Genomic DNA, 15,909 nt, shown 5'->3' with positions numbered 1-15,909 from the left:
TTAGCAACTACACTGAGCCTATAGCTTAACTTGTAAACCCAAACCCACAATTAAACACTCCAGGTTGCTCAATAAAACGAGTTAGAGTGTATTGTATCTTCTGGTTGGACATCAAAGTGATGAGCAAGCTACATTCCCATAACCCACATTAAAGTGGTATACTGCATTATTATATATTTATTATATAACTTGTTATGGCTCTGGTCATTGAAGTTTGGTCATGACTGGATAATGGGGACCATAGTGGAGAGATATAAGTAAGTGTATGGGCAGTTGTGCTGTTGTAGACTGGTACATGATTTATTCTTAAAAACTGTATGACATTATTGTGTCCTCCTGTACCAGGCTACGTTTTTGACAAAGACAATATTAAGCCTTATCAACCCATGCATCCTTAGTACAGAACTTTATGAACAATTCTGTAACAGATGTTAATGCTACGGCACTTGCCCATTTTCACATCAGTCAAGTCTGCAAAGCAAGCTTATGTGATGAAGAGAGTGGGTGTGTGGGTTGAAACAAGAGCTTGCAAGAGCAATGGATCAAGCACTTTACACCACTTTGTGCCAGGAATTCTTGTTAGTAAATGGCACCACAAACTGGTTAAGCCTAGTTAGGGAGTGGTCTCGAGGCTATGACACCTAACCACTAGTCCTCAGCCGGTGCATGTCGAGCCTCCAGTTGCACCTGTTTGTTTAAACCCAAGTCTTATTTACCATTACACTGTACATTGATGAGTTTGTGTGATGTCTTTTGTAGTAATACTCTTGTAAATGCAACCACTGGTTAACTGCGGTATAATGTTTTAATAATCAGTTTTTAAAAATAACCTGCAACACTGAAAGTACTGTAACAGCAGCTTTTGATCTACACACTGCACAATAAAATTATTACCTCTTTCACATTCAGTATCACTACCACTCCAACTTCCATTACTCTGACAGGTCCTATTGTCACTACCAGTAAGCTCAAAACCAGTGTTACATGTGAAACTACAAGTGTCTTCATAGGAAAGGACTCCATCATCTCCCAAAGAACAATCGACCACTCCATTGGTAGGATGAACAATCGATGGACAAGTGACTATAAAATTAGATATAAAATTAGCTGGTGACAATACACATATACTTGTTACCTCTTCTGCAAGTAGTATTATTACCACTCCAACTTCCATTACTCTGACAGGTCCTATTGTCACTACCAGTTAGCTCATAACCAGTGTTGTTACATGTAAAATTACAAGTGTATCCCTCATAACCCACTCCTCCTCTACCAGAACTACATGACATTTCTCCATTGGATGGTGTTGATAGGTTATCACATCGGATGTCTACAGAATATTAGATAATGTGGCAATTAAAGAAAGTTTTGATATTTGCAGGTAATACAGTACCACCTTGAGATGACTTACTGGGTAAGACATAAACTTTGACAAACAAATTGCATTAACAAAATTCCAGTTACATGGAGTTCATTGTCTAAATACCTGTAGCTAGTATGTACAGCTCAAGGGCAACTGGATTCCATAACACACAAAGTACTCACATTGTACATGCATATTAAACTTAAATGTGTTGTAAAACAATACCTGCTTAGGATACTTTACAGGTTAAGCTGTGGCATTTGCAACTGTGAGGGATATCCCATGGGTTTACCTTGCATGATCACCATTAAATAAAAGTATATAATTACAACAACTGAACTATTGTATCTGCCTACCATGTACATATATGTATAATAAATACAGGTGTCTTGCTCACTTTGTTGGGAGACACTGAAAAAGTCATAGGCGTAGCAAGCACCTCATGGTTGGCAGGCCAGACAATGGTAAGATAGCTGAGCACGCAAAGCATGCTATAAACTAGGGGGATTGGGGGAATTCCCCCAGGGAAATGTTTTGAAAACTAATGTTCTGAGATTGAATTTCAGAGCAATTTAGTCAGTAAAAACATGTTTGAAAGATTACAGCAGTCCATCCTTACTTGAGTAACGTACTTCTATGTCAGTCATAAATCTATTCACAAATGCTACAAATGCTATGAAAATTAATTTTAGAGGCACTTGTCACAATCGTCAATCTGAAGTGTTTCTGAGGAGTAACTGTGCAAGCTGATAGTTTCATAAATTCTTTATGCATTGCTGATTGAACAGAAAGGTTACTTATAGAATAATCTGAAGCATTGGTTGTAAGTAGACAGTTGAGTACTTAAGAGATGACTTGAAATAGGTAGTCATATCATTGGAGGGTGGGCATCACTCCCACTTTCTATGCCTATGAAAAGGCATCATGGCAATTATGGAAATATCATGATAATTGATACACAATATTTACATTTTAATATTCACATGCACAAGTTTGCTGTGGCTTGCATTGCTGCATCCATCCCATAAATAACCTTAAGCTACAAACACTGCATATAAGATGTTATTTATTGCCAAGGGCGTAGGCAGGGGGGGTTCGGATGGTTTGGACGAACCCCTCTTCCAGAGGCAGAGTTTTTGTAAATTAAAAATCACACCAAATCTTACAGCTCTGGAGCTCTCTGGTAACTACTTTCCCACTGGCGCTCCTCTGTACTACTCTTGAGGGTCACATTACATTAATGCTGAACCATTGCAAAGCATATCTATTGCATCACGTGATCAATTGCACACATGATCAATTGCGCACGTGATGCATGGTTGAAATGGCGCGAGTGAAATGGCGAAGGACTGTTCAATGGTCGGTTGAGACATATTATGAGGCAGCACTTGAGTGGTCGTGTTATACATGTGTCAGTCAGGTTAGCACAAACTGTGAATTGTTGATGTATATTTACTTCATGAATAATTTGTTACATGTTGTGGGCACATGATGTCTCGAACATATTGGAATACAAGCCATGTCTGAAGTTATTGACTATCAACAGGAGGACCGGCCGGGAATATTGTATAGCTGGAAAGAAGCATTGCCAATTAAGGGACTCAGAGTGTGGAGGGCTAAGGGCTTCCGGCGTGTGCTAGGAAATTGAAGTTGGCTGTCAGTATGCTGTCTGGAAGTGAAGATCAGTTAGTTTTACAATAGGTTTATAGTTTCTATAAGCTGCATAAACAGTAGTGTGTAGGTTTTAGCTAGCTAGATGCACAAACAGCACCTTTTAATGTTACTGCCTAAGGGCACATTTTGTGTATGCATCGATCATTTTCGTCCAAACATGGTCTAGGGGAAGCATCCAGGCCTTCCCCTTAAGACATTCCACTTTAAATCCGAACCCCCTTCAAAAAAATCCTGTCTACGCCCCTGATTGCATTTGTACAACAGGTGTTTTATTTTGTAAGCAATGTATCATAATAATTATATCATGAAATTGATACTATACGTATCTTGCAATGTGCAAAATTAACCTCAATATAGTTATCATCTCATACTGTTATCGTGATAGCAATGATCTAATATTGTGTGACTGAATTTTGGAAAACGTTCCAAATTGCACATTAGAAGTTTTGAGATAAACAGTTTTAAAGAATTCAAGTCAGCATACATAATTCGCCAAGGATGGCAAGCACGCGTATGAAATTTACACAAGATGTGCATCAATCTATTAGCTTTCAGACCACTTCTGGTACTTGTAGCTGCTTGTAGAGTTTCCCACCAAATAAAATAGAAAATCTGAGCAGTTGGACAAGCGAAGTAGTATCACGTGTGCTCATAAAGGGAAGGAGGGTGGGGGTGGTGGGGTGGGAAAGAGATAGATTTCAAAAATGTAGGCAGACCACAATTGTAGTCCAGACATGAGATTACAGGGCTGTGCTGGCATCTTAGTGACTGATAAGCAGCAAAACAACAGAAAAAAATGTTTGGCCAACATTATCAGGCCATCCACCAGTAAACCACTGATTTTTGCCAAGCCAGGCTCTTCACAAGACCTGAAAACACCATTCGAGCTCTCCACACCACCCAGAAAAGACATCTGTCAAAACCAGCCTCGAGTAGTTTTAGTATTACCGAGGGTCAAATCTGGTAGTACAATTATGTCATTATACTTTACAGAAAATTGAGATTGTGGGATCCGGTTACTAACTTCACTATTGGGACAGTAAGTTAATAAGACTATAAGTTACTCACCTATTTAAATCTAGTTGTCCTCTTTGTGTTGTTACGTGGTCTGCACAATGGCCGATACATATACGACTACCTTACTCATTATTTATTGCTTATAGAAACTGTCAACTAGTTGAAACTTATAGCAACTACACTGACCTGTAAACCCAAACCCATAATTAAACATTCAATGTCATTCAATATATCAAGTCAAGGTGTATCGTACCCCTTTGAACTGGTTGGACATCAATCCCATGAGCAAATTGTGTTCCTATGCAATTGCCTAGGCAATATGCGAGTTAAACCCCAAGTGGCACCTTTGAACCACCATGCTAAAGTGGTATATCATTATATTGTGCCATGGGGCATCACGTTGCTGTACCATAAGACATACTGGTATATAGACAGTGGACTCAAGCGGCATCAGCTGGGACCCAACTTTCTTTGCATTTTACTAGTATACGTACTTTTAACACAATGTTTATAGCTACAGGTACCTCAGAAACATGGTATCATGGTGTATATAGAAAATATCATAAGCACCTACGCACCTAGCTATACCATAAATTAATCTGGACTGTTTAGCACACAGTAGGCTACTCATGCATGTATTATACCTATGGCCAAAGTGGGTTGTTAATGAATTTTCACCTTCATGTGCCATGTGGAATGTGGGGTCTGTTTGTCAAGCTGCTTATGCCGCCTGAGATGACTATTAACTGAATAATTCCTAGAATGGTAGTTTGAACAAAGTTTGCATAGGCTGCATCAACACAAAGGACCAGTGCGCTAAATGAGTGACCTACGCTAGTCAGCTGCCAATCCAGAGCCTTTTGATTTACATATAGACATCATGACAGAGAAAGTGGTTGGCTATGTGGAACTAGACAATGAGACATGTAGAGGTACTGTACAGTGTATGTAGTATAATTATAAACATGGCAAGGTACATGTGACTGGATTTCAGAAAATCAGTACTTAACATCACACATGAAAACTCATATAAGGCACTTAAAGTTTCCCTATCAGCTTTATACTTAGTACTGTAAAGCTGATTAAAAACTTACAGTGCCTATTTGGTAATAAATACCTCAAATTATAATTATTATTATTATTAATGCTGTGAAATTTCCAACAGGTGAATAATTTCCTTTTAATTGTAAGTGTTTCAGGGATGACATTAAGACTGATTTGGGTCACATACAAAAGCAAGGTCTCCACTGGGCCCGGTCAGGTTGTTTATCCACTGAAGATTCCTAGCAATGCATGTCTTACAATAGTACTTATGTACACATAATCATTGTACAGTAAGAAAGCAATGAAATTCAAAAAATAGGTCAAATGAAAAAGGTACTAGTTTGCAAATCCGGTCACAAAATACATACTTTATACTAACTATCTTTGGCCATACCTATAGTGAATTGTATCAATGGTTGTCTGGTACCAGTACTATAATCAGTTAGATTTGAAGCATTCATTGAAGCATCAATTGAAAGAGTATAAGCTGTATATCCACTAGTTACAATACTCCATAGTTCATAACGTGAATCAGGGAACTGATAATATCCTACAACATCTCCAGCTTTAAATTCAATTCTGTCATCATCATTAAGAGTTATATCTACTAGCCAGTAAATATTGCTATCAGTAAGGTCATGACCAACTTGGATTATTTCGCTTTCCAGTAACTGGACTTCATCCACTTTATTATATACATCACTACCAGGTGTTTGTGGACGCCATACTTCAACAAAAAGCTGAGATACACCACTTTGTACTCTGTTCATACTAGCAGTAATACCAGTTATTCTACCATTACAAGTGAAATTAGCACGTGGAATAATCACATGGCGTGGTGAGCTATATCTGACTGTTCCCCTTCGTTGAACTGTTGCACTTTCAAAACAGATTGCACCACCTGTAACAAACTTCACCTGAACGTATGTATGCACAATAGCTACAGTGTTATGTCAGTATTGATGACTGTTAGCTAAATGTAGGGTCCACAATGAAAAAACCTTATATTAATGACTCTATGTCATTATGGTGGTAAATTTGATTCTTCAAAGACTACAGAAGTCATACAGTAATGAGGTTTTTTCACTATTCAAAAGCTTTGAATTAAATGCACATCTATAGTTCGTGTTACTTGTTAGTTTAGAAGATTGCCTCATAGGTAAGGGTGTTATTATTATTATTTGGAGGAAAAGGGCAGACAGCAAAGCTGATTAAGCCCAAACAATTACAAATTATAAGTGCTGTTCAATCAAGTTTGAAAATGTAGCTAGAGTGTTGTTCATGAAAAGGATGCAATGATGAATCGAAGAAAAAATGAAAATGATGGCCCAATGAAAAACAACTAATCACAGTACTGCATGTGGGCAATGCCACAGCAAACAAACAAACGATCCTCAAATACAGTATGGTGGAGTTTTTGTGTGGTAGTTACTAATAATATGAAAATTGGATGTCTCCAGTAAGAAAGTACAATTATTCAGCAAAGCTGAAATTTTGCCATGCAGATTTTACATAGTTTTTTCAAATAATTGCAAAATTGTTCCATCATATATGTAAATGGCTCACAGAAGTGATTGTTTGTGGAGTGCACTTTGTACTTATTGGCCTTGTGACTCATTAATGCCATGACTCTTGATAAGATAGTGATGTCCAAATCATAATTAGTACATGTAGTGTAATGAATGATTGAATGTAGTTTGCTAAAATGTACAATACACACATATCCATACCTTGTGTACATATGGTTTCATTACCATTCCAATTGCCATTACTTTGACAGGTCCTAGTGTTACTACCAGTTAGCTCATAACCAGTGTTACATGTGAAACTACAAGTGTCTCTCTCATAACCCACTCCTACTCTACCAGAACTACATGACATTATTTCTCCATTGGAAGGTGTTGATAGGTTATAACAACGAATACCTGCAAAAGGCAATATGCATAACAAGCTACTGTAAAAAACACATACAGTGGAAGGAACCTTAAACCCTGCAACTATGGGTCACCTAGTGTTCATAAGTCCTTGACTTATTTGTAAAGTCACCTTAAAATGACTAGTAAAACTTTACTGCTGGAGTCAAATAATACCCTGTAATGCTTTTGAGCATCACTCAAAAATCCAGCTTATCATACTCAAAATTATGATCAAGAGTTGACTGTTTTGTTAGAGTATATCAGTATTTTCTGACTGCGCTGCTGTGTTAAAGTAAATGACTGCTGTATTAAAATATATTGATCTCATTGGTGTGAAGTGTGATTGTCTTTTTGGAAGAACTTTAATTAGGGACCTGCCTATTATGCTGGCATAATTATGAGCATAATAGGTGTCTAAAAGCATTGAACATAATAGGCAGAATACGTGTGTGCAATACTATAATTCCTTGCTTGTCAAAATTACGTATCACAGAAAAAGATTGATATACTCTAATAGAACAGTCAGTAACTCTTATAGAACAATCAGGTAGCTGACTGTATTGTAACAGTATTGTGGAGCAAGGATTTATAATCTGTGTGCTTCAGCTACTTATTATTCCCCTATAAAATGAAAATTTATTAGTAAAACATGGGAACTGAGGCATATTAAACACTGAGCATAATTTGAGCATAATAGGTAAACATATTGAGCAGTGCACCATAGCATAATAGGTAAAATAAAAAGCATAATAGGCGGGTCCCTAACTTTATTTAAATATCTTAACAATCGTCCACCAGGCCTGCAAAAATAGGGTACGTGTGCACAAACTGCATCCCATCACATAACAGATCATAATTATTTAAGTGCCAGGATGGAATATCTATATTCTGTAGCTAGTATTATAGTGCCAATTAAGTATTTAATGTGGGCTGAAAATTTTATAGCTATGCCAAAAATCAGAAGTTACGAGTCATTGAAATTTGGAAAAGTATTCACATTTAAGTTCCCACATGCCCTATTTTTGCAGGCCCTGTCACCTGTTATGCTGCCATAAAGCTCTATACTAAGTCTTCTGTTCCCCTACTGTATTATTTCTTAGCATTGATGCAGCCTATAAATAATAAATTGTTAATGTACTCTAATGTGTAGAGCAATCATTTTCAGTGTCAATAACTGAAAGCTTATTAGATTACTGGTTTTCAGAAATGTGATGTTCCATACATTGTATACCATTGTACAGTGTGACTTACTAAATAATGTCTGAATTAATGGTTGTCGAGGGTTTATTTCACAATCAGTATTACTGGTATTGACAGTTTCTATATTTCCTCCATCACAATCATGAACACTTGATCCATTACTACTAATAGTATTAACTTGATAACGTACATTAGATGGATGATAACATCCAATAACATCTCCTGACTTAAACTCTATCCTCTCATTATCACTAACAACTATCTCTGCTAACCAGTACCCATCCATTGCTCTTACTTCACTATCTTCTAATACAATTTCATCACCAATTCTTTCATAAACACTGGGATCACCTGACATGGGACGCCACACTTGAAAGCTAGGATACTCACTACCACTATTATTTAGTGATAGACTAGCAGTAATATGTGTTATTATTCCATCACTGTTACTACAGTTAACATATGGAATGATCACTTGTCTATCAACTCTTAACTGGTCATCTCCTCCTTGGTAAATATTGATACCCGCTATACACCCTAAGAGATAAAGTATGCAAAGTGTGTTTGTGAGTATACAGGCATAGCAACAATGTTATATACCGTGACTTTAACTAGTGACGCACCGATACTGATACTAGTATCGGTATCGGCCCTATTGTGGCGGTATCGGACTTGTATCGATAAAGCTATCAATGCCCGATACCAACCAATACTTTAAATGACGTTATTTAATTACTTATCAAGATGGCGGCGTACATAGCGCATCGAACGGAGTTGAGCAAAAGCTGATACAAGCCATGAATTCCTTAAAAGAAGCCAGACACTAGCATTATTAATACAGTAGAAACTGAAGTAAGCCATGAAATAAGATTCATTGAAGCCATAAACTATTATCATGGCATAATTGATAGCCACAAAACCAGCAAACTGCAGTTGATGAGATTAGCAAATAGGTTTAGTAAGCTTAATCATAGCTGTTTCTTGTGAGAAATGCCTGTGGGGCAAAGTATTGGTCTCGGATCGGTATCAGCCATTTCTGGCCTCAAATGTATCGGTATCGGATCGGTAGTGAAAAAGTGGTATTGGTGCATCACTAACTTTAACTAAAGTTGCCATACTTCAGTGCTTATCATACAGTATGATAGCACTATACTACTGTACATGTATAGGGGATCATGAAGGTTTGGACTTTTCTGGCCACAACTATCGTGGACGCACACCTGGTTTACTGAAATTAATTTCCGAAAAACATGTGTGTGTTTGTATGTAGTTTTGCGTGATTAGACCGCTTTTTCTCTGCCATGGTACTTATCAATTAGAGATTATAAGTGCCTGCTCCAAAAACGGGACTGGGACAAGTCTCAAGTCCTATTCGTTTTTACCACTGGCAAGGTGAAGAATCTTAATGCTTTGAAGCAATGATGAACAATGAGAACAAGGAAATTAACCCCTTACTCAAACATTACGTGAAATCAATCAACACCCACCACACTCCAGTGGTCCCAGAGTGAGTGGAGCTTGACACTTGGCGAAAAAGCGGTGGCGAAAAAGTGGTGGCGAAAAAGCGGTGGCGAAAAAGCGGTGGCGAAAAAGCAGTCTGGCCATGCAAGACTGGCATGTATGTATGTATGTATCTTTCCGCACCCACAATGGCTTACGTATGTTAAAGCAACTTGTATGTGAGAAATGAAGGCTGCAAAGAACCAGTTCCGGTAGGTAAGCTTTTGCTTTGAGGCAATTTATTCACGCCAGCGGCTTGAAAAACAGAGTTCCTGAAAATGTTATGAATTCCTTTCACAAAGTGTAACACAACCAAAAAAGGCATATCTGGCTTCTTAGGCTACCAGAAGTAATGAATTCCTTCAAGGAGAAAGGGGCATGTCCCATACTTACATGAACAAATATGAAGGGCAACCTTCAGGTTTTCTCTAAACAATTTGTAAGAGGTAATGCAATAGACACATTATATAACAGTTGTGCGGTAAAAGTTGTTTGAGTTATAATTTCTTAGCAGTGCATAGCAATGTAATTACTGAATTACAAAATAATTTATGAATTAAGAAATACACTAAATTACAGTATTTAAATTTTTTAAATTATTTAGCTGAATTAATAGCATTAACATAAATATACATGATCAAGTAATTACCTAATGGGATAGTATTACGTAACTGCACACATGGGTGCCTGGATTATAGAAGTAGCGTAACAATGGATTGCACCAGTTCAATATACTCTATACAATGGAACCACAGTTAAACAAATTCTTGAAGATCACCTAGCAGAGTCCTTGAAATTGTGTGCAACATTGCCTTATGAATATACAGTCAGAGTATTAACACTATTAAAGTGTACTGTATCCTCCAATAGTACTGCACTACACAAATGTACACGTTAGTAATTGTCTAATACTAGTGTTGCCATAAGCATTCGTCTTAAAGTAAAATTCTGTCTTGGTATCTTGGAACAACCATCCAATAATCACGACATTATCCTGAGTAAACCTACACATAACACTATGTACTATGGGTGCAATTATTTATTTATTATTAATGGTTCTAAAAAATGCAAAGCTTAAAGTACACACATTGCAGTATAGTAAATCCATGATTTGTTCTATGTACATACATCCAGCAAATTCATAAAAGAATTGGTGTTATCCTTAGTGGCCATAACTATGTCAGATGGTAAAGAATTCTAATCATATATCACTATCATGCCATGATGACTTGAAAGTTGTAAGTACATAAACAGATGAGTAGTAGTAAGTAGGTTGTATTTCTTTATAATTTTACTAGAAAGGATGGTAATAGTTGGCAGGTTTTAAACAAAAGTAACACATCCTCATGGTGTGGTACTATTCAAGTAAATTATTAATTTAAAAATGAAGTAGAGATCAAATCAATAAAAAGTAGTGAAAGAAGAGATGAATGACGGTATTACAGCATAGCTCGGTAGGAAAATCCTTATATTGATATGTTACAACAATGGTTTTGTTCAATGCCAAAGTAAGGATTTTCCAACTGAGCCATACTATAATCATCATTCATCTCTTGTTTCACTACTTTTTATTGCTTGGATCCCTACTTCATTTTTTAACTAGTTTGTTTGGTTGTTTTGTTATAGCATACAACTTTACATGTATGACTGTTCTATTAGGGTGACTGCTGTATTAGAGTATCTCGTCATTATTTCATATTTTCATTGCGCTAGTATTATGAATGCAGCTAGACCAGTAATAACAGGATGTGTCATCATGTTGGAGTAAAGAGATTGCTAAGAGGTGTGGTCTTTGTGCTTGATCATTATTGATTAATCAACCAAGATCGCGTTAATACTATCGTGAGACACAAGTATCTACTGAGCGTAAGGAATTAAATAAGTTTGCAGCATCTAAATATGCTGCTCAAGGAAAGTGTTGATAGGGAAACTTAACGTGTTTCATTGCATGAATGACAAAAACCAGCCTGATTGATGACAAAAAGAAAGACAAGGCGTGGAGGACACATACTCATTGGAACACCAAAAGGCACATCCCATGGTGAGTTTGTTTATTGTGACGTAAAGTGGTGGCCATGTACTGCTTTGTTTGGCCTCCAGCCTTGCGACTGCCATCAGGCAGGCAGGCAGGCAGGCAGGCAGGCAGGCAGGCAGGCAGGCAGGCAGGCAGGCAGGCAGGCAGGCAGGCAGGCAGGCAGGCAGGCAGGCAGGCAGGCAGGCAGGCAGGCAGGCAGGCAGGCAGGCAGGCAGGCAGGCAGGCAGGCAGGCAGGCAGGCAGGCAGGCAGGCAGGCAGGCAGGCAGGCAGGCAGGCAGGCAGGCAGGCAGGCAGGCAGGCAGGCAGGCAGGCAGGCAGGCAGGCAGGCAGGCAGGCAGGCAGGCAGGCAGGCAGGCAGGCAGGCAGGCAGGCAGGCAGGCAGGCAAAGTTCAAGTTTTAGCTTTTTTTTTTTGAAATTCTATATCTGACCGCCTGTAAGTAATGTTGCATTTGATGTTAGATGGACTAATATTACTCTGTAAAGGTGATTTTCATCACGTAAGATCATTCTAGGATGATTTTTAAAGGAGGCGTTTTAGGTGGTGAGCATCATTTTGGGAGGATACCTACTACCATACTGTATTTAACACTACTTTTATAAATTTACAAATCACTGATACTGTAGTCTGAAAGGCCATGATCATTACTAAAAAGTTCACCCACATAGCTGCTGCATTATTTGCAAGCAAAATGCAAATAATTGTTATCATGCATTTACAAATATCAATAGACACGGTAATGTGTCATGTGGCCCAAGAAGCCAGTACGGCACACTATGGGTATATTGACAGGAAGAAAGAAAATATGATTTTCAGTATATATATACATATTTACTGTAGCTCCATGATCTCTTAACAGATTGAAACCACGGAGATATGAGCGGCAAAAGGTCCAGTTTTTTTTCTATTAATTTTTTGCATGCTTTGCAAAATCTGCCATAAAACACAAACGTGTACTCCAATCAAGTTGAAATTTGCCTTGGTGGGAATCCATTCAAATATCTGTGTAAAATAAGATAAAATTTCTGTCACGCCTATAGGGTAAAATGCTTCGAGAAATAGAGTAACCATCATAGGAGTGCATTTTGGTGGTTTGAAAGAAATCAATGTTAAGACCACAATGATAAAATGCGAAAAACCATTAGCATGTAACAATCATGCAATCAAGTTTTGTTAGTAAAAAACATTTAGTTGCCATGTCTACTAAGCAGACTACTTATAGAAACAAGCTGAAAATCAGTGTATAGGTGGATTAACTACAATCAAGTCATTCTGTAGTGAATTCAGCTACAAACAAGGTTACATGCTGATGGTGACTTGATTGTAGCTACAGGGTAACTTCCAACTTAATTATGTAGCTGAACTCTACAGGATAAACTTTTGTAGCTGAACTCTCTACAAGGTGACTTGTTAGCTAAACTCTCTACAGAGAGACTTGATTGTAGCTGAACTCACTACATACGAGGTGACTTGTAATACCTCTACAGGGTGAATTTTTGTAAAGCTACACTGTAAATTTGAAAGTATGAATTTCATATTGAAGGGATACTTCCTGTGGCAACATCAGTATGAGGGTCATATTCAGTTACCACAGGAGTCATCCCTTTGGTATGAAATTCATACTTTCAAATTTACTGTGTAAGCTGTCTACAAGGTGACTTACTGTGGCTTAGCTTTTTACAGGGTGACTTGCTGTAGTTTAACTTTTACAGGGTGACTTACTGTATTACCGTAGCTATACTCTCTAAGTTGACTTGTCGTGTGGCTGAATTCTCTACAAGGTGACTTTGTCTGTACCTGAACTTACTACATGGTGACTTATTTGTAGTTAAACTCTCTACATGGCGATTTGCAATGTAGTTGAACTCTCTACAGGGTGAATTGTGTGCAGATATACCTTCTACAGGCACAAGCAAGACACCCTGTAGAGAGTTTAGTCATGCACAAATAAGTCACTCTGTAGAGAGTTCAGCTGCAAACAAGTCACCCTGTGCGGAACTCAACCACAAAAACATCATCTTAGAAATTTCAGTTACTATATGAACAAGTCAGGTGAAGTCACCCTGTTGAAAGATCGACTACAAGGAACGTGAATCAAGTTACCATGTAGAGAGTTTAACTATAAACAAGTCACCCTAAAGAGTGTAAAAAGTCACTCTGTATATAACTAAATGAAACACCCTTTGCAGTGCATAGCAAGTCACCATAATTATAGCTACATGAAAATCATTTTATTCAGTTTCAAATTGACAATAAACTCTTAGATTCACTACAATAATTATAGTCTTTTTCTTGCAATTGTTTGATGATTCCTGTAGTAAAGAAAAACAAGCCTCAAAGCCGGCCATAGGGTGGTACCAAAGCAGCCAAGTTGTGAAAAAGGATGCAGCCCTTCAAAGGTGAGGGTAAAAAGGTTGTAAAGTTAAAGGTGGCGGCCAAGATACGTATAGCTAATGCCAATCAGTTTAATGATCACCCTACCATCATTGGCATTATATTAACATCATTACTGTCATTTTCTGTCACAAATGCAGTAAATTCAATTATATTTAATGCACACATATTGTTAATTGAAGCTATAGTATACCTTGTTTACATAAGACTTCACTGCCACTCCAACTTCCATTACTCTGACAGGTCCTATTGTCACTACCAGTTAGCTCATAACCAGTGTTACATGTGAAACTACAAGTATCTCCCTCATAACCCACTCCTACTCTACCAGAACTACATGACATTCCTCCATTGGATGGTGTTGATAGGATATCACATCGGATGTCTAATACAACAGGTGGCACAAAAATCAAATGCTGTATATACATGTAGCAGTAATGAAAATGGCACAATGCTTTGTTTATCTACTAAACAGTGCTATTGCAACTCATACATTATTACATAAGGCCCAACAATTTTAATAAAGGAATTTTTCCCAATTTTTGCCTGATCATGATTGACCGGCACGGAAGTTATGCACTAGAACTGATATGGGACCTGTATTTCACCAGATCCTTACTATTAGTAAATGTATACAAGCGGTGCTGGACTACCTAAATCTTATTACGATTATGTATGTTGTCTAATTGAATTCCATTGGAACTGATATGAGATCTATATTTTGCAAGACCCTTGCTTTGAGCAAAGGGGTGAGCAGTGCCAGACTAACCTTTAAGATAAGAACACCTTGTAGTAGTAACTGTGTCAAGCAAGTTCCAAATTTATTGTAGCTACTGAACCCTATTTCACAACTATTCTATAACTACTCAAATCAAGAGAATTACATTGCACAGTCACATAAGCTATCCACTTCCTAGACATCCATATCATGGTTAGTAAGTGTCACTCAAAAACCTGGGGTTACTGTATATCTATGGCTGACGTGTGCTTTCAATTTTGAGGTGATGAAAGTAAGAACAGTTTATGTTAAAAGCACATTCCCGTATCATTGAAATTTTAGCACTTCAATATCAGGTGTACGGTGTGTTAAATGTGTAGGCTGTTTAAACAATAAGAGTTCTTCACAAATTTGTATAGCCATGTACAGTATATTTTACATTAAATTGTATCTTGCATCAATGTAAAACACACCTGTGGTCAATTGTATCAGCGGTTGTCTGTTCATAGAATTACTGGATGTAACTAAATTAAATGTGTCCAACAAAATGGGCATCTCAATATAGTAAGATATATATCCTGTAGTTGCAGTACTCCATATGTGGTAACGTGAATCAGATGGTTGATAATATCCTATGGAATCTCCGGCTTCAAACTCTATTCTGTCACTTCCAGTAAGGGACATGTTCAGTAACCAGTATTCATTATTGCCAGTCCCAACTTGGACTACATTACTTTCTACTAACTGAACTTCACCGACTTTATCAAATAAACTAATACCAGATGTTGGTGGATGCCATACTTCCAAAGAGGGATCTGTTACTCCATTATTCAATATTCTTATCATACTAGCAGTTATCCCAGTTATTCTGCCACTACATGTGAAACTAGCTCGTGGAACAATTACTTGACGGGGTGAGTTATATCGTAATGTTCCCTTTTGTAGTACTGAGACACTGTCAAAGCAAATTTCTCCACCTACAAACACATCAGTTATTATGCTGGCATGTAAAGTTCACTAATATACATGTGTATGTACTAACACAAGT

At 37.6% G+C, this 15,909-nt stretch overlaps 1 protein-coding gene across 1 annotated transcript in view; it reads right to left on the bottom strand.

Moving 5' to 3' along the window:
• Positions 1-15,909, bottom strand: part of LOC136254708 (uncharacterized) — a 37,724-nt gene that overhangs the window by 15,305 nt on the left and 6,510 nt on the right. The window contains exons 3-9 of the mRNA XM_066047445.1: positions 15,335-15,838; positions 14,337-14,528; positions 8,266-8,751; positions 6,829-7,023; positions 5,493-5,999; positions 1,136-1,330; positions 895-1,083 (exon numbers count right to left, since the gene is read on the bottom strand). Coding sequence (XP_065903517.1) covers positions 895-1,083; positions 1,136-1,330; positions 5,493-5,999; positions 6,829-7,023; positions 8,266-8,751; positions 14,337-14,528; positions 15,335-15,838 — 2,268 coding nt within the window. The remainder of the gene's footprint in view (positions 1-894; positions 1,084-1,135; positions 1,331-5,492; positions 6,000-6,828; positions 7,024-8,265; positions 8,752-14,336; positions 14,529-15,334; positions 15,839-15,909) is intronic.

This window comes from Dysidea avara, chromosome 4, assembly GCF_963678975.1.
Source record: "Dysidea avara chromosome 4, odDysAvar1.4, whole genome shotgun sequence".
NCBI lineage: Eukaryota > Metazoa > Porifera > Demospongiae > Dictyoceratida > Dysideidae > Dysidea > Dysidea avara.
Note: the sequence above shows the minus strand (reverse complement) of the source record. Positions and strands in the feature narration are given on the sequence as shown.